Genomic DNA, 18,493 nt, shown 5'->3' on the forward strand with positions numbered 1-18,493 from the left:
ACCTGGAGCCCAGCCTCTGGAGGGTCCCGTCTTTTCACAGAGCTCCAAGCAATCCTGTTCCAGGGAGTGGGCAGATTACCACTGGAGAAACACAAGCTCAGAGGGACCTGAGGGTCCTTGAGCAATAGGACTCTATGGCTGCTCTCGGCCCCTCCTTCATGTGGTCCCCCATACTTGTCTGTCACAGCTGCCATCCCCCTACTCCCTAGGGTGGAGAAGAGGCAGGCAGGGACCCCCGCACGTCACAGGGAAGCCAGCTCTGAGAGTGGGGGGGATCTGTGAGAACCTAGTTCCCGGGGCCTCCCCTCTCACCACCCCTAAGCCCTGCTAACCGTCCTGCCCTGAGCACGCCCCAGTCATTTCTCCTCCTAAACATCTCTGCTGATCTAATTTGTGAAATGTAAGCACTGGCAGAGATTCGCCTGGGGGGTGCTCAGGAGGGAGACTCAGGAGGCTGGGTGGCCAGGACCTCACACGCAATTCTCCACTCTGCCCGGCATCCTATTCCTCATTGTTGAGAGCTTGATACAAATGAAATTGTACAGAGGAAGCCTGGCAGGGCAGGGCAGACAGGCAGTGGATTTAACCCCTCAATGACTGCTGGACTCGCTCAAATGCATCCTTCCAGGACCTAGGGTGGAGAACAGCTTCTTGGGAATTAGTCCATTCAGAGCTAAACCTAAAGGGGACGCAGCCTACAAGGCTACATCCAGAGCTTCCTTAAGAGCTAATCACTTCATCACCCTTCTTTCCTTCCCTCAAAATGTGTGTGCAAGTGAGAAGGAGAGGGTTTCAAAGGCAGCACCAAGGGAAGCCAAGAAGGCACATGGGTGATGTGATCCCTACAGCATGGGGGTGGGAGCCTGGGCTCAGGAGGGGGGAACATACCTGGATTCAAAGTCTGGCTCTGCTGTCTGCTAGCTGTGGGGCATGGTACTCAACAAGACTGCCTTCTCATAGGGCTGCTATGAAAACTGAAGTCATAGGCAGTGCTTACTAACCATTAGGGTAATATTTTAAAAGGACAGCCAATAGTCAGTGGGCATGTATTATACATCAGACTGGTTAAAGGCATCTTATCAGTAGCCATTCAACACATATGTACTGTGTGCACCTAACAGGTGCCAGGGACAGTTTTAGGCACTGGGGATGCAGCAGGCTTATATAAAAAAAAAAAAAAAAAAAATCCCTGCTCTCAAGGAGGCTGCACTCATCATCTAGTGTAAACCCACCAATGACGTCACTACTGTTGCTCCCACTTTACAGATGAGAAAACTAATGCGAGAGATCTGAAGCACGGCATTGGGCTTTAAAGCAGGAACTGCCTGACTCCAGAATCCACACCTGGCACAACCTGATGCTGCCCCGTGAGGGTTTACTCGGTGCCTGACACACAGGTGGCCTGCCTCATTTGTTCTGCAGAAGGAAGGCCAGGCAGGCAAAGGGGCAGCCAGGCACAGCCTGGCTTCTTCTGTCCCGGGCAACCCGCCTCCCAAAACTCTGCCTCCTCTCCCCGTGGCGCAGAACTTCCGACACTGAAGGATCCTTTCCATGGTCTGGTCTACCCTCCTTTCTCAGACAAGAGGAACAAAAGCCCAGAGACACAGGAACTTGACCAAGGTCACTGAGTGAGGAGCTAGGGGCACATCCCAGGCCTCCTGTCGTCCCGGCCTCATTACTTATGGGCGGGGCCCTGACGCCACCCTCAGCCCCCCACCCAGGACCCGCTCCTGCACCCTGGGCACCATCTAGAGGGCTGAGTGAGGCTCATGGGAGGCAACAGCCTGGCCGATGTGAAGTCGGAAGGAAATGAAATCAACCAGGGAGAGGAACACTCAACAGATCACACAGCTGAGAGGTGTGAGGCGAGATCTGAAACTCAGATCTCTCGACTCTGAACTGTGAGCTCCTTCCCAGCCATCACACACATGTTCGCACATATCCTCCTGTGCTCACTCTCAGCTTCGTACTCTCTCCCCCAGAGTCTGAGTCCGGGGAGCTGGGGTAAGGCATAAGCACACCGAGTGTGGGCCCCAGAGCACTGAGGACACATCTGCTATAATCTGAGCGATGCATCAAACAGAGGACTATAGATGATTTACTGTGTGTCTCTGAAAAACTACATGTAAGTAAACCTGCCAGACATTAGTACGTAAGATGCTATGCAACTATTAAAAGAATGAGTTTGACCTATGTGTGTCTAAGACATAATGTTAAATTGAGGGGGGTAAAAAAACTGACAGAATGGTATGTACAGGGTAATCTCATCTGGATTGAAGAAATCATATATATATACACGATTGCATATTTCAATTATGTATACCCCTCCAACAGTGATTACAGATGGGAAATGAGGCTGACTGAAAGGGCAGGACAGGGTAAAGAATTTTCACTTCTTTAGTTTTATGCTCTTTGTATTAACTGACTGTTTAACACACCCATTAGCTATATAATGATCACTTTTAAGGAGTATTTTCTTTACAAATAGACCGATCATTCAGGTTAAAAAAATGTTTTTACTGCAATCAATACCTCTCCTGCTGAAACACAGGCAGTGAGCTGGGTAAGCTGGGGACACACACATGGGGGCACACACATGTACACACAGTGTCTACCAAAACTCACAGGTTCAGTCAAGGACCTCTCAGCCCAGTAATGCCTAGATTTCCTCACAGATAATCACTGCTCCTAACTTTTCTACTTTGTGTGAATCTGCAAAGCATGTGTGCACACAAGATGCTGTGCAGGACATTGAGAAGATGAGTCCTTCATAGAAGACAGGCTTGGGGACTGTGGACACTATGCTGTTATCAATCGCTAAATCATGTCCGACTCTTTCCAATTCCATGGATTGGAGCCCGCCAGGCTCCTCTGTCCACAGAATTCTCCAGGCAAGAATACTGGAGTGGGTTGCCGTGCCCTTCTCCAGTGGATACTAAACATCCCTAAGAAATGGTGTGCCACATCTTTCCCTTGTATAGTTTGTAAGTATCCACAGCTGCCACTCAAATCTCAAAGGGGTCACTGGCCTAAACAAGATCACAAAGCATTATATCACATATCCATGTTCCTTTTTGGAAGGAGTATTTCTAAAAGGAAACACAAGAAAGTGGTTAACAATGACTACCTCTAGGGAGAGGGATTCAGGAAACAGGAAGAGACCTTTTCCACTGTACATTCTTGTATTATTTGAATTTGTTTTTACTATGATCCTGTATTACTTCTTCAGTTAAATTAGCCTAAAGTACTGCCTGGGGGAGAAGAGGGGACCCAGCAACAGCCTAGAAACTTAGCTGAATTCCTCTGGATTTGGATCATCACCCTGAGGATCCTACTTGGTATAAATCCTACCTACTTTCTCCAAATCACAAAGTGCTTGTTTCCAGGAGAGAAGCACAATTGCTATGGAGATTTTCCATTGCAGCATCACTTTATGAGCCTTGGTGGGGGGACAACGTGAGGGCTTCATGGGTTTGAAGCCTGCTGCTGCTGCAGCTGCTCCTTGTCCAGAGTCCGAATTGAGCCATCTGGCTTGCGTTTCCAGCTCTTAAATCAGTCAGGCCCACAGACACCCTTGGTTTCTTAAGGTGCGTAGCGAGAAGGCTGGGAAAATAAGGCGGGTGGACCCCACCAGAGGTAAGCATGCCAAACAGAAACACATGGATGGCTCACTCGGTTTTCCCCTGTCAGCATGGCTGTGGGAATGATTTATAAGAGGCTGGGCCAAGTTCCCACTGCTGCAGACCAAGAGGACAGAGGAAGAAGCAGAGAGAAGTGAGTTGCATCTGCATGTTCCCTTCCATCCTCCTTGGGACAGACGTTGTTTACTTGCAGGCTGCAGGTGGCGGTGGCTGGGCCTGTAAACACCACTGGGAGTTGGCTGGGCTCAATCAGGTCACTTGAGCAGGGGATTTGGGGCCACTGTTATGGCCTCCCAGACAAAGCTTGTTTCCTGCCTAATTCCCTCCGGCCGACTCAGCCTGAAGCCTTACAGAGGAGACATGGCTCAATTTATAAACACACACATGGGATCAGCAGCATGATGGGCCTCACATTGGCATGTGAGCCTGGGTGAGTCTCAGAATGGCTTCACTGTGGTAAGATAACAGTAATCCTGTCTACAAGCTGTAGAGTTAACACAGCACTTAGCATTGTCCACCATGCCTATCATCCATCCCCACTTTACAGACAAGAGACTGAGGGCCCAGGAAATTACTTTTATATGCCTGTCTTCCCTCCACCTGTGTAGGGCATGGGCAGAGAGCAGACACCCAATATTAAGTTGCCGAATGAAAGGAGCAATCATTAGTGTCCATCAACGGATGAATGGATAAAAAAAGGTATGGTACATATATACAAGGGAACACTACTCAGCCATAAAAAAGAACAAAATAATGCTATTTGCAGCAACAAGGATGAACCTAGAGACTGCCATACTGAGTGAAGTAAGTCAAAGATAAACATTATGATATCACTTATATGTGGAATCTAAAGAAAAAATTGTACAAATGAACTAATTTACAAAACAGAAACAGAGTCACAGATGCAGAAAACAAGTGGGGGAAGGGATAAATTGAGAGACTGGGATTGATGTATATGTACTACTATATATAAAACAGATGACTAATAACTACCTACTGTACAGGGAACTCTACTCAATACTCCCTAGTAGCCTATATTGGAAAAGAAAGTAAAAAAGAGTGGATATGTGGACATGTAAAACTGATTTACTTTACTGTACAGCAGAAGCTAAACCAAAACACTATAAATCAACTATACTCCAATAAAAATTAATTTAAAAAAAGAAATGATTATTGACTGAATCAATCAAGAGAGAGGAAGGGTACACGTAGGAACATCTCCTTCTGGCTCATGAGAGCCAACATGTGTGTATCTTTCCAATGATGCCTTTAGTAACATCACATTGACAGCTTTGAATTGGTCATGGTGGGAATATTTTTATCACTATATTAGCAAATGCTAAAAATAAGGGCTTTTCTTCTGTTTCTGTTTTCACAGAGCTAGTTTACCGACACACTGGGTACAGGTACTACATAGTATAGGCAATTAAAACTGAGGCAATGAGTACAGACAATTAGGTTTTTCAAATCATCATCCCTTTTCCAAAAGGAGGGGAAGGTGGGAAGAGTATAAATAAATGATATTTATTACTTCAATAGACATGTATAAATCCTACTATATGCAAAGCACCAGGGTAGGCTGGAAGACAGAAACAGATATTGAGACAGAATTCATCTTCTCAAGGGACACACATACTCAGGTATAAACTATAACTTGCACACGAGTCATCTGGGGATCCTGGTAAAGTGCAGGTTATGATCCAGTAGCTCTGGGTGGGACTTGAGATACTGCATTTGAACAAGCTCCTAGGTGATGTTGATGACGCACCTCTTTGGGCCTCACCTAAGAAGCATGGGTCTAGGAGGTGACCAAGTGCCCATATGTACGGGCCAGTTAGCTATCTATTAGCACAATCTATGCTCTTGTGCTATCTCAATGTGCAATCCTCACAATATAACAGAGGTCTAGTTCCCTTACCCACATTTTACAAGTGACACAGCTGGTCAACTGCTATTGGCTCAAAGCCATGTTGTCTGGCTCAGAGAATTAAGTCACTCTCTTTCCAACATGCCTCTAGATGGAACTTTTCACATTTCCTGTCCTGAAGATTATCCTTGTTCCTCCCTTCTCTTCCTGCTCTTTTCACTAGCTGCCCATTTCCCTTTTTACTGCTTATAAGCATTTCTACTGGAGAAGAACAAAGGAGAAGTGGGAATAAATGCTCCAACTCATCAATTTCAAGTGTACGAACCATATCCTTTATGTCCGGTATTTTGGTGCTTTGACATCTGGGACCTTGCCCCTGCCCCCAGGGTTAGCCAGTTCCCTGAGACAGAACTCACCAGTGAGCACAGCATGCTGTTCCAATGGGGCTCTCATTCTCTGGGCCACCACCCTCTTGCCTGTTCACCCCAGGGCCAGGTACCAGGCACCTAGGGACAGCCCCATGCCTCAGATCCCACTGAAACTATTCAAATTAACCAATCTTAAGCCCACTTACCCCACCTTGCCTGTTCTCTCCCACAGAAACCATAATAAAGACTTGCCCATATTCCCTCTCCCCCTCTGCCTCCTGAGTGACCCTTGTGCCCCCCACCAAGCATGGCATGACCGGTCCTCTTGGGATCTGGAGTATAACCATCTTTCTAATGGCAGTTGTCTAATACTCTGTTGGCTTCCACATACCCAAATAATAATAAAACCTCAAGTTCCCCAGGAAAGAGTATCTCAATCCCAGTGAATTTGTGGGTTATTTTTATCATCATCATGAAGGATTATCATTTCCGTTATCCCTCCCGAGCTCAGCCTTTCTCAGAGCTGGCTTGCACACATTCTCTATGGACAGCTTCTCAAAGGCCCTGCCCAAGGCCAGCCCTACTTGTCCTAACATTCCATTCTTGGGGCCTCTTACCTCATTCCCTGGCAGGTGCTGAGCGTGACACTGGACTGCTCCGCCTTCCTCACTGTCCCGTGGTAAAAGCAGTGATCCTAGCAAGGAGAGAGTGGCGGTCAGACCACAGGACACTGACAAGTCAGCCATGCCGGCATCCCGAGACAGTCAGGGACGATCGTACATCTACCGTAACCTTAGATCTGCAAAGAGCTTTCCCAGCCACTGTTTTATTTGATCCTCATGATATTCCTGGGAGGAGGGACAGGGCAGATGCTATCATCCCCACTGAACCAATGAAGAAGCCGAGGCTCAGAGGAGCAAAGGGATTTGCTGAAGGTCTCTCTGCTGGTTGGAGAAGCCAGGATTTCAGATCTCTTTCTAAAACATGAAGCTGGTCACAGGAAACACTGGCTTCTGAAAAGCTTGCCTCACCACTGGAGTCACCTCTGTGACCAGCCCCCATGAGAGCTGAACTGTGTCCCCACCAAAATTCACGTCTACCCACTCTGCATTTCCAGTGTGGGGGGTACAGGTTTGATCCCTGTCAGGGAACTAAGATCCCACAGGCCATGTGGTACGGACAAAAAAAAATTCATGTCTACTCAAAACCTCAGAATGTGATGCTACTTGGAACAGAATCTTTGCAGATATAACTAAATCAAGATGAGGCAATACTGGACTAGTATCCTTATAAAAAGAGAAAAGGACACTGATACACACACACCAAGAAGAAGGCCATTTGAAGGTAGAGGCAGAGATTAGAGTGATGAAACTAGAAGCCAAGGGGGTACCAAGGATGGCCAGGAGCCACTAGAAGCTGCAAGAGGCTACGAAGGATCCTTCCCTAGAGACTACAGTGAGAGTATGGCCTTGGTTTTGAACTTCTAGCCTTCAGAGATGTGAACGAACACATTTCTAATTGTCTTAAACCTCCAAGTTTACAGTACTTCGCTGCAGCGGCCCCAGGAAACTGATCTATCACCCATCTTCCTTGCCTCCCTTGAATCCCCCGCGCACCTGGACCCAACCTGATTTTGCACCTGTGTCCATGGGCACTTGCAGGCCTGCTGCTGTGCTCCCACCAGGGCATATGTCACGGCCATCTGGGCTTCCCAACCCAGCTGGATTCCTCCTGGCTACACACTGCGATGTGCCAGGCCTGGAGCGAGGCCCTAAGACAGCACAGTGAGAAGAGTCCAAACTTCATAGGACTTAGCATCTTGTGAGAGCCAGTTGTAGTTTAAAAGTCATACCAAGATATAAATCATAAAGAATGGCTTGAAATAAAGTTTGAGGTGTCAGCAGAGTGTTTGATAAGTAGGGTAGCCAGAGTATTTATGAGGCAAAGCAGGACTCTGCTGAGAGTGATAAAGCGCTAAACCAGACAGACAGACACAAACCAGGGCTATCCTCAGCAGACCTATGGGTGATAACAAGGGACACATTCCTATAAACTTCGTCCCAAATAGGTCAAAAGAGATAAGTTGGAGCAAAGAGAAAAAAGGTAAAATCCCCAGAGCACAGTCTGGTTCTAAGGTCTTAAAAAGGATGTAAACTATGCAGTTGCAGACACGGAAGCCTTATCTTTCCCCACCAACGTCCTGTGAGCAGGGCCAATCGGGAATGTCTGGCATTCGCCCACTTAACAGTCTGAGTGAGCCATCACCAGGACCACACTTGACTGCGGTTGTTCCCTGGTCCCCAGCAGGCAGGCATGTGAACCAGGAGACAGTTAAGTAAGCCATTTGTCTACATTCTCCGGTTCCAGTACCAACCAGCTCTAGGCGTGACTGCAGTGTAACAAGCTTTAAATATATAAAGGGTCTTCACACACATCACCACATGACATAACAACACCTGCCATTTACTGTTATTAACAACAAGAGCTAACATCTACCCAGCTCCTGCTCCTGGATAAACAACTTACAGAGATTTTTTTTTTTTCCCCTTTAATTCTGATCATAGTCTTATGAGGTAGACACTCTTATTCTCATTCTCATAAAGTTGGAGAGGTTTCAAGTCATTCACAGGGCCACAGTGCAAAGTGGAGATGCAAACCCCAGCAGTCTGACTTCAGGCTCCACAGTCGGCCTATCTTAGCAAAAGCAGACCCAGCAAAGTACATGGGCTTAATTTGTCAAAGCTCTATTATTGGGACTTCCCTGGAGATCCAGTGGCTAAGACTCCATACTCCCAAGGCAGGGGTGCTGGGGTTCAATATCTGGTCAGGGAACTAGATCCCACATGCTGCAGCTAAGAGTTTCCATGTTGCAACTAAGACCCAGCACAGTCAAATAAATATTAAAAAAAAAAGAAGAAAAAGCTCTATTATCTTCCAACACTGACCCAGACTGAGGTGTTAGTCTAAGCCTTGCTGCTCACTGAGAGCAAGCAAAAAGGCATGCTCCTTTTTCCCATCTCCTCTCAATTTCCTCATCTGTAAAATGTAGTGTTGGAAGAGATGTTTATAAATTCCCATAAAAATCAGTGATTCATCTTACCCTTCCATATCCCTGAGAGTCATATCTTAGCATATCCAATTTTCAGATGAGGAAACTCAACGTTAATATGGCTGAAAGGGTTTTTCAGGTCACACGGCTGGTTAAAGCCAAGACTAAAACCCTGGCTTCAGACCCCAAACTCTGCAACTTGTTCTACTGGAACACACTCACAGACCATTCCCCCAGTGACCTGACCTAGATCAGGGCTGGAACCCACGGGCCTGGCAATGAGCAGGATCAGGTTCCCAGAACTCCCACTACCCCCAGCCAAGTTTTGTGGGAGAGTGTGGTCCATAACACTTGGGTCAACTGAAGCTAAGTGGTTTATTCCATTCCCATTTCTCTTTGAGTCTTCAGCTCCCAAATAAGAATGCTGACTTCAAGTCCCTGGGGCTGGGTGGGGGCTTTGCAAGAGCCCAGGAGGAGGGGATGTACTGAAGAAGAAAACAGAGTCACCCCTACTTTAGCTGGGATGCACCCTGGTCAACAATAGCTTTGGGAAGGAGGGGCTGTCTGGGAGGGAGGGGAAGTTCTCTCACTGCCCTCTGTTTCTCAAAGGCCCTCACAAGATCTCTGCCCAATCCTGAGAGCACAAAGAACAAGTACATGAACACAACAGCCATGAAGTCATTGCATTCCTTCTCAGTTTCTCGGCCTGAGGGGGCCACCCTGAGGGGGCTTTCATAGCAGGAAGCATGAGCTCATGGCAGACTCATGCACTGAGACCCATTCTTCGGCTCTGGGTACAGAAGTGCAGGAGCCCAACCCAGAGGAGGGTGCTTTGTGAGGTCATAATGGTGAGGGGCTTCCGAGGCTTGTCCATCCCCTCCCACCTCGCTGGGGACAGAGAACCAAAGTCTGAAGGGAGGAAGAAGTTTCAACCAGGGGCCGTGAAAAAGGTGTGGAGCCACAGCTGGCCAGCTCCCCCAGAGATGAAAGGACATAGGCTACTTTGCTGCAGGCACTGGCCACTTGCTCCCCATCCAGGAAGGTCTGTGAAGAAGGCAGTACTGATCCTCACATCCAAAGATCCAACATAGCCCCGCAAATACCTACTGACTACAGACCTCACAGACCCCATCGAAAAATAACTGTCCTGTGTCCCTCTCCTCACTCAAGGGCAATCTGATCAACTCATCTGTGCTGTTAACAACTGACAGTGGCTGTCATCGTCTTCTAGGCTATTCTAAAGACTGGCAGGGCTATTTTAAAGATGGGGTCATGTGGGAATCTCGGGTTCCACAGGAAGCTGTTGGAGGGGCACTGAGGCACTGTGCTGCCTACACAGCACACCTCCCAGGTCTACACCCGTGAAAGCCCATGAGGCCCGACCCCAAAGGAAAAAGACACTGCTCCTCCTGCCTGCATCCATCTTCCCTTCTCCTTCACCCCTGCTCTTTGGCATAGAGTCTGAGAGTGCTAAGTCACTTCAGTTGTGTCTGACTCTCTGTGACCTTACAGACTGTAGCCTGCCAGGCTCCTCTATCGATGGGACTCTCCAGGCAAGAATAGAGTCTGAGAAGGATCACTCAAATCTGGAATTTCTCAACTTGGGCACCACTGACATTTGAGACAGGATAACTGCTGTGGAGGGATGCCTGTGCACTGGAGGATAACTGGCACACCCCAGCCCCTACCCACCAGACAGTAGCAGCCACCTCCCAGTCATGACAATCCAAACTATCTCCACACATTGCCAAGCCTCCCCTCCTTTGTTGGCTAAGATGGTCAAAGAAACAAATAGAATATTTTAGTTTATTTTGCACCTGATCAAAATTGGTATAAATCATCATGAAGCATATTTTCCTTGCTTTATTATGTTAGTTACCAACAAATTCAACAAAGGTTTTAAGAAATGACTTAAACCAAAATCACTCCTAATTGAGAACCACCACTCTAATCCTACAAATTCTAACAGGTCACCTGTAGGAAAAGCTAGCAAATCATGAAATGTGTGTGATTCATGAGCTTAAATGTCCACCAGTGATCAAATGGCATGATGAAGCAAACTAAAAGACTAAAACTTAAAGACCAGCTTTTAAATGACAAATCTTTGTGCAAGAGACTTCCCTGGTGGCCCAGAGGTTAAGAGTTTATCTTTCATTGCAGGGGCTGTGGGTTCGATCCCTGGTTCGGGACCTAAGATGCTACCTGTGGTTACTGTTTAGTTGCTAAGTCATGGCCCACTCTTTTGCAAGCCCATGGACTGCAGCCCACCAGGCTCCTCTGTCCATGGGAATGCCCAGGCAAGAATACTGGTGTGGGCTGCTATTTCCTCCTCCAGGGGATCTTTCCAGACCAGCGATCAAACCCTTGTCTCCTGCATTGCAGGTGGAATCTTTACTGCTGGGCCACCAGGGAAGCCTAAGATCCTGCATGACGGGCAGTAACTAACCCACACACCACAACTAGAGAGCCCGAACACTGCTACTAAGACCCAACACAGCCAAAAATAAATGAATTAAAAAATTTTTTTTTCTTAAATTTCTGTGCTAACAGTCAGAGTCAATTTTGAGGGAGAAAAATAGCCAATATGAAAACAGCAGCAAAATAAGAAAATCTTCACATCCTAAACTCACACTGACAAAGCAGACCACAAAACTTTACCCACTCATATGAAAAAGCAACTAACACCTGACTGGGTGAAACAACAGCAAATCATTTCTTTTACTTAGATTTTTGTTAGGATGTGGGTAATTCAGTGATTTGTATCAATTTTAATCAGATGCAACAAGCTTAAAATATGGTTTATTTCACATTTTTAGCCAGCAAAGCGTTATAAATCCATGAAACAACAAATTCATATGTTGTTTTTCCTGCTCATTCCCTGGATCTCAGTCAGGGAAAACAGTTCCTTCAGAGGAGACATTGTCTTCACTGAGCTTCTCTCCTGGCTTCCTAGGGGTGGGGTTGGGACAGGGAAGCTGCCTGGGAGATATGTGTTGATCTGAACTTACCTCGGATTTCAGGGTGGTGGTTTGAGCATCGCCACTTGGAGTATAACGAGTTTCTGTGTAGGCTGGAGCAAAAAGGTGCCTGAATAGAATAAAAAAAGACATTTGTCTCCTTAGAAGATAGACTTTACCCTCCTGGGAACAGTAGCCAGGGATTCTAACTGAACTTGGTAGAACCACCCCCAGGGATCTCCATGCAAAAGGAACAGGGCAGCCTTATGGAAGGGCTTAAGGAATAAAAAGAAAAACAGAATGAAGGTTGTTATGAATTTTGTGTTCACTGGGATCATCACTTAATCCAGCCACAACCAGATGCTGCTGACCACCAAAGCAGTGATATTAGATCTTAATTTGTTCTGGGTCCTGGGAAGATCATATGCAAACACACTCACAGAATTTCCCAGGGTCTATGGACCCTACTGTATACCTTAATTGACTATTTTTCCAGCACATCCACTAACTTTTGGTATCAGCACAGCAACCATTCTTTAAGGTAATCCCTCCTCCCTGTTGCAGGTTTTGTTAAGACTGACAATCACGGTATCCTACCTAGCCTTGGCCCATTGTGCAAGCCAAGCCAATGGAGTAATGCTGCAAGAACGTAACAGATGGGAGCTATTTATCTGCTCCTTTGTTCCTGCTGCAAGGATTCTGGAAGTTTCCTTTGCCCATCTTTTATGAGACCTAATGGTTCAGATTTCCTGAGACCTGGTTCTGTGTGTTACCTTTTCAATATTTCTTTTTTTTCCTTTCTAAAACTCGATGTTGGTTTCTCTCCTGTTACAGACCTCTAGAAGTTGAGGTTAAGAATCCCTCGTCCAAGGCAAGGTGACCCCAAATAAGGCTTTTAGAGAATTTCTCTGAAAGTTAAAAGAGAAATAAAAATGCCAAATGGATTCTTCAACTACTTTAGCCACATTAAAAGCAGAATGAATCTAAAGAAAATCGAGGTCAGGAAGCAAAATGGTTTTTAATGGAAGGCATCATTAAAAACTGGAGTCTAACAAAAAAGAATTAAGTGGATCTATATCTTTTACTATGGAAAGATGTTTAAAATGGAGCCAGATAAAGAAAAATTTCAGGAAAGTATGTACTTTTAAAATCCCTTTAAATGAAAAAGTAATAGCAGTATACACTAGGGCATGCATTGACAATAGCTGGAGAAGGACACGCCTATCAGTAGTGGTAGTGATCTCAGGGGATTACAGAAGATGTTCACAATGTAAGCTGTATATTTCTGAAAAGCTGGCTGATTAAAAAAAATAATTATCATGTATTTATTTTGAAAACGGAAAATCTAATTTGAAACTGCCTTTTAAAAAAAGAAAAAAATACAAGCTGAGGCCAGCAGAGAAAGCCAAAGGAATCCGCAGGGACCACCCTGGTTTTGTAAGAGGTGACATTTCCCACAAGACAGGGTCACGGAAGAGGGTTTCTAGGGTCACTCCAGAGTCACTTCCAGCTCTAAGTTCTGGGACTCCAGACTCTCAGATTCCCCTCCGCCCACAGAGCACAGTCAGAAGGCAAATGCCACAAGGATCTTCTCCTGCATGATATCAAGCCCTTCAACATCCAGCCTTGAACAAGAAAAGAAACTCAATAGGGAGATGTAAAAACAAAGCAAAGCAGAAAACCTAGTTTGTGTAGAGAAACTCCAATTCACATGGCAAGTTTGGGTCAGTAGCTAAATTGCCAGATTCTTTCTTCCTCGTTCTCTTTAACATCTAACCAGCCAAGGATCTAAGGGAAGAGTCACTTATTTGTCTGAAGGAGATAAACTCTAAGCCCCAGGAAGACAGAGGCCAAGCTGTTTGCTCACCAGTATATATGGAGGCTTAACATTTACTCAAAGGAAGGATGTGTTAGCTAATTACTGAATGAATGAATGAGTGAATGAAGGAGGTAGTCACTGAGCAAGCTAGGAGCTTAGGGCACGGTGTGGAACCTGAGACTAAGCTTCAGCCCCTGCTCTGACATTTTCTATCTCTATAGCCAGGAGGGAGTTACTTTACCTCTCTGAACCTCTGTTTCCTCTTCTGCAAAAACCTTTCTGCTCAACAGAGTTGTCATCAGAGTAAAATGACATAATGCATGAAAAGAGCTTAAAATCAGGCCTGGCTCAGAGTGGAGCTCAGGAAACGTTAGTGATTATCACAATTGCTTTCAACGGGGATTGTGATGGGAAGAACCGAGAAAAACTGGCGGAATTTACCTATTTCCTTCCAACTCCCCCCAGCCATTAACTCCCCAGTATATCACTTGAAAGAGGCGAGAAAACAATGAGCTCATTCCTGCAGCCCATTTCTGTGGTCTGCTTTCACAGACTGCATAATGGACAGCCAGTCAGGAGTTCAGAATCTAATGGTTGATCCCGGGTGCCAGACTTGAATGTTTCCACAGTAAGTGCACTCCTGGAAACACATCCTCAGCCCCTTCTGCATCTTGGGAGTTGGGGGGTGGGGTGGAATATTCATCTAGTAACACCAGGATGATCCAAAAAAGAGAGCAATCCAGACAACCTCAGAGGAGTCCAAATGCTTGTCGGTTCTCAGCCACACGTCCTCAGAAGGGTGAGCATCTTTCTACACCTTCTTGTTCTGAGGTTCTGCCTCTGTCACTCATAGCCTCAGCATTGAGAGAGACCTCAAGAATCATTAAGCCACACTCGCTAGACTATGTGTTCTTTGAGAGCAGGGAGCACACGGCTGCCTTGTTCAAGGCTTCTCCTCAGCTCCTAGCACCAGGCAGGTTTATTCTGTGAAAAAGTGGATGAATGGATAAATGAACAAACGAATGAATCCTGTACCTTGTGTAGGGATCTGCCAAATGGCCATCCTGCACTGGACATCTCCAGACCACCCACTCCATTCCTGACCACATACAGTAGTTAGAGAAAGTTGTTACACTGAACCCTTTCTCTGTAATCTGTACCCACCGGCCTCATTCTGTCTTCTGAGTCTACATGAAACAGTTCTTCCACCTAACTGCCCTTTTCAGGATCAGCAGCATCCGCATCACCTAGGAACTAGTTTAAATGCAGATTGTTAAAAAAAAAAAAAAAAACAACCAAAAAACAATGCAGATTGCCCGACCTCATCCCAGATGGCCCAAAGAACACAGAAACTGATACTGCAGCCCAATCATCTGTTGTAATAACTCTTCAAATGATTCTCATGCAGAACCACTACCCTAGACCACAAGTTCTCAACATATTTTTAAGGCAGACAAACTTCAGAGATATCCACCTGTATCACCTTTCTGCATCCATCGCACCCTGTATCTTTCTGAGCTAAAGAAACCCCGAAAAGTTGCCATCAAAATAGCTTATGTGTATTTATTTAAGTGTGAAGTCATTTCACCTTTACAATACACCTATGAGGACACTGCGACCTCAAGACCTGTAACTTGTCCAAGCTGTCACAGCACAGCATCAGAGGCAGGTTTCAAAGCCAAGTCTGTTAGACCAGACCACTTTTTAAAAAGTTGTCTGCTCTGTCTCTATTAGAAGTGATAGTTGAGTGATAGTTGCTCAGTCATGTCTGACTCTTTGCAACCCCATGAACTGTAGCCTGCCAGGCTCCTCTGTCCATGGAATTCTCCAGGCAAGAGTACTGGAGTGGGTTGCCATTTCCTTCTCCAGGGAAGGAAAAAGCATATTAGAAGGCAGAAGCATAAAATGAAACCATTGTCAGCAGTAGTTCAAGGCACAATTTCATGGTGATGACAGCAGCTTTGAGAACATGTGATGCCACAAAAAGGAGGCTCCTGGCTCTTAGATGTGAGAATATACGCAGAGAAGAGAAAAAGGGTAGCAAAGCACAGGGCAAGATAAAGAGGATGGACATGTAAGGACTTCAGCGCTACTTCAATTGCTTTTTTTCTAAATAACCCTTTCCCCAAATGAGGTTGTAATATTAGCCAGGAAGGTTGTCCTTCCTTCTAGAAGCAAAAGAAAGCGTCATGTTTCATCACCACCATCTGTGCAATTGTACTGATTCATAAAACCCTGCTTTAAATGTTCCCCAGTGCCCCCAAGCTAGGTCCATGTATGTCCCCATGCCCAGGAGGTGCCTTGGCACTGCGCTAAGCACCAAAGACAATCCTCTCAGAGACGGGGCCGCAGAGCCCCTGAGCAGCCCAGCTCAGCCCAGCCGTCCCTTCTCCAACCACATCTTGTTCTCATCTCCTCTCTGACAAGGGGCTGGCTCAGCAGATCTGCAGGAAGCCGTCTCTCACCACTGGAGTGTATTAGGTTTTTCAGGAAACGAGTTGTGAGTGATGTGCGTCCAGGAAGAGAGGACTGTCCAAGATTTCCCACCCAGCCCCCTCCTTTTTCTGGCTTTGATGGAAAAGCAGTTTCTGAAGAAGTGCCTCCCACCCGTGCCCTTGGGGCTCACAAGCCCATCGGCAGGCAGAGATCACACACCATCCCAAGGCTCACTGCAGTGCTCACTTTGGGAGAAACCCTGGCCGCCCTGGCCCCAAAGTCCACAAGCCATCTCCTGACTCTTTGCACCTTCTAAAACCCAACTAGGAAAATAAACTGTCCTCCAACTACTGGACATAAAATTTAAGGTCACTCTCCAGAGAAGGACAACAGAATTGCCCGTGGTGGCCTGGAAACTGTACACTCGGCCAGACCCCAAACACACTGCAGTTGCAACAGCCCTGACTCACCTTTTCTAAGGCTCACAGCCCTCAAATCCAGAACTGTCCCTTTAATGATTATGTGTTATTGTTTAGTCGCTAAGTTGTATAGACTCTTTGCGACCCTATGGACTGCAGCCCGCCAGGCTCCTCTGTCCATGGGATTCTCTCCATGGGATTCTCCCAGCAAGAATACTGGAGTGGGTAGCCTTCTCCAGGGAATCTTCCCCACCAAGGGATCAAACTTTCACATTGCCTGCTTGGCAGGCAGATTCTTTACCACTGAGCCACCAGGGAAGCCCTTAAGGGCTATGGACTTGTCAGAACAATTTCAAATGCTTCTCTAAGTTTCTCTAAAACTCCTTCTGGGTAAAGAGAAGTGACAGGACTAAAACAAATTTGCAAAACATCTTCCTGAGTTCAATCCCCCTACCCTGCTGCTACAGATAAGCAAATCAGTGAAGACAAAATGATAACAATTTCCAAACTACCTTGAAAAACAACCTACCCAGACAAGCTCAGCATAAACAAACATTACTCTGCTCATTCCAGTAGCTGTTTTTACTGACACCTCCTTCTCCCAGGTCTTGTTTCGTATCTGGCTCTTTCAAGAGCACTGGGGCACTTACACACTGGTGATGCTTGGGAGGTAAGCTGTGCTGGTCCCTCTTCTCTCTGGGGGAGCTGCACCCTTACCCCGTCCACCTGTGGTCCTAGTAACACAGGCTCTTTCATTTCTCACTCATATTCCTAATGCGGTCATTATGGGACTCGCCACAGTAACACAACACCTGGAAATGCTGTGGAAAAATATGAAACCCCAGGCCCCACTGCGAATTTAAGTCTCTAGAGAAGGACTCAGAAATCTATCTTTTTAATAGTTTTTCCAGGTGGTGCTTTTTCAGGCTCTGGGAATTCTACTCCATTGTACCAATTTTAACATTCTTAATTCTTTTTCTCATTTCTAGCCTCCTAAAGCACCCTCTCAAAATCTAAAGATGACACCAGCCCAACCTAGAGGGCAAGTCCAGGGCCCAGACAGGTTTGGTTACAGTACCAGTTGCACTCTCCAGTTGTCATTTCAAACCCTGAAAATAAGGCAAAAGATCACAGTGGTGCCTTTCAATGTTATACAAGAGCACTGACAAACTGCAGGCTCTGAGAAGCCTGACTGAGGTTCTTTGGACTCCGTGGGGGGGAATGTAGCTTTGAAAGACTATTTACAATTAATTAAGGCAGCTCTTGTAAAACCCTGTAAGATTAGATGTTAGCTTGTAAAAACTTAATAAGATACAACATCGATGCAAAGGATTTCCACCTAACAGAAAAGATAACCTGCAAGGTTATGATTTTATTGCCCCAGGATATTAACCAATTTTATATGTAATTTAGCAATGTTATCTCAGCATTCTCTGTCCACTATTGAAATGTATATGTATATATACACATACACATATATATGTTTCCCTTATCTATCCAATTTTTAAACCAGTTTTATCATTTGGTTGGTTCCCTCACTAATTAGACAAGAAAAACTTAGACAAATACTCACTATTTAGTGAAAAAGAGAACTGTTTTCACTTGAGCCACCTAAATTCTGTTTCCTAGACTGCAAATAAACAATGTGATAATTATGCTCTCATAGCCCCACTGAGAGGATCAAATGAGAAAATACATTCAAAATATTAGCTATGACATTTTTAAGTTCTGTGATTTTGGACAAATTAGTTATCCACTCTGAGTCTCAGTTTTCTCATCCATAAAATGGGGGAATAATAGAATCTACTTCATAGACTTGTTATACAAAGTCAGAAAAGTATCTATGAATATCTGTTAAATAAAATGAATAAAAGCAAAAGAACTCTTTGCAAAGTATAAGGTATTTGTTTCTAGAAATATCATTGCCAACATTTTCT

At 45.6% G+C, this 18,493-nt stretch overlaps 1 protein-coding gene across 1 annotated transcript in view; it reads right to left on the reverse strand.

Moving 5' to 3' along the window:
• The window catches only part of ADAM19 (ADAM metallopeptidase domain 19), an 86,755-nt gene that overhangs the window by 40,636 nt on the left and 27,626 nt on the right, over positions 1-18,493 (reverse strand). Inside the window, exons 4-5 of the mRNA XM_061151837.1 lie at positions 11,934-12,012; positions 6,494-6,570 (exon numbers count right to left, since the gene is read on the reverse strand). Coding sequence (XP_061007820.1) covers positions 6,494-6,570; positions 11,934-12,012 — 156 coding nt within the window. The remainder of the gene's footprint in view (positions 1-6,493; positions 6,571-11,933; positions 12,013-18,493) is intronic.

The sequence above is a fragment of the Dama dama genome, chromosome 9 (genome assembly GCF_033118175.1).
Source record: "Dama dama isolate Ldn47 chromosome 9, ASM3311817v1, whole genome shotgun sequence".
NCBI lineage: Eukaryota > Metazoa > Chordata > Mammalia > Artiodactyla > Cervidae > Dama > Dama dama.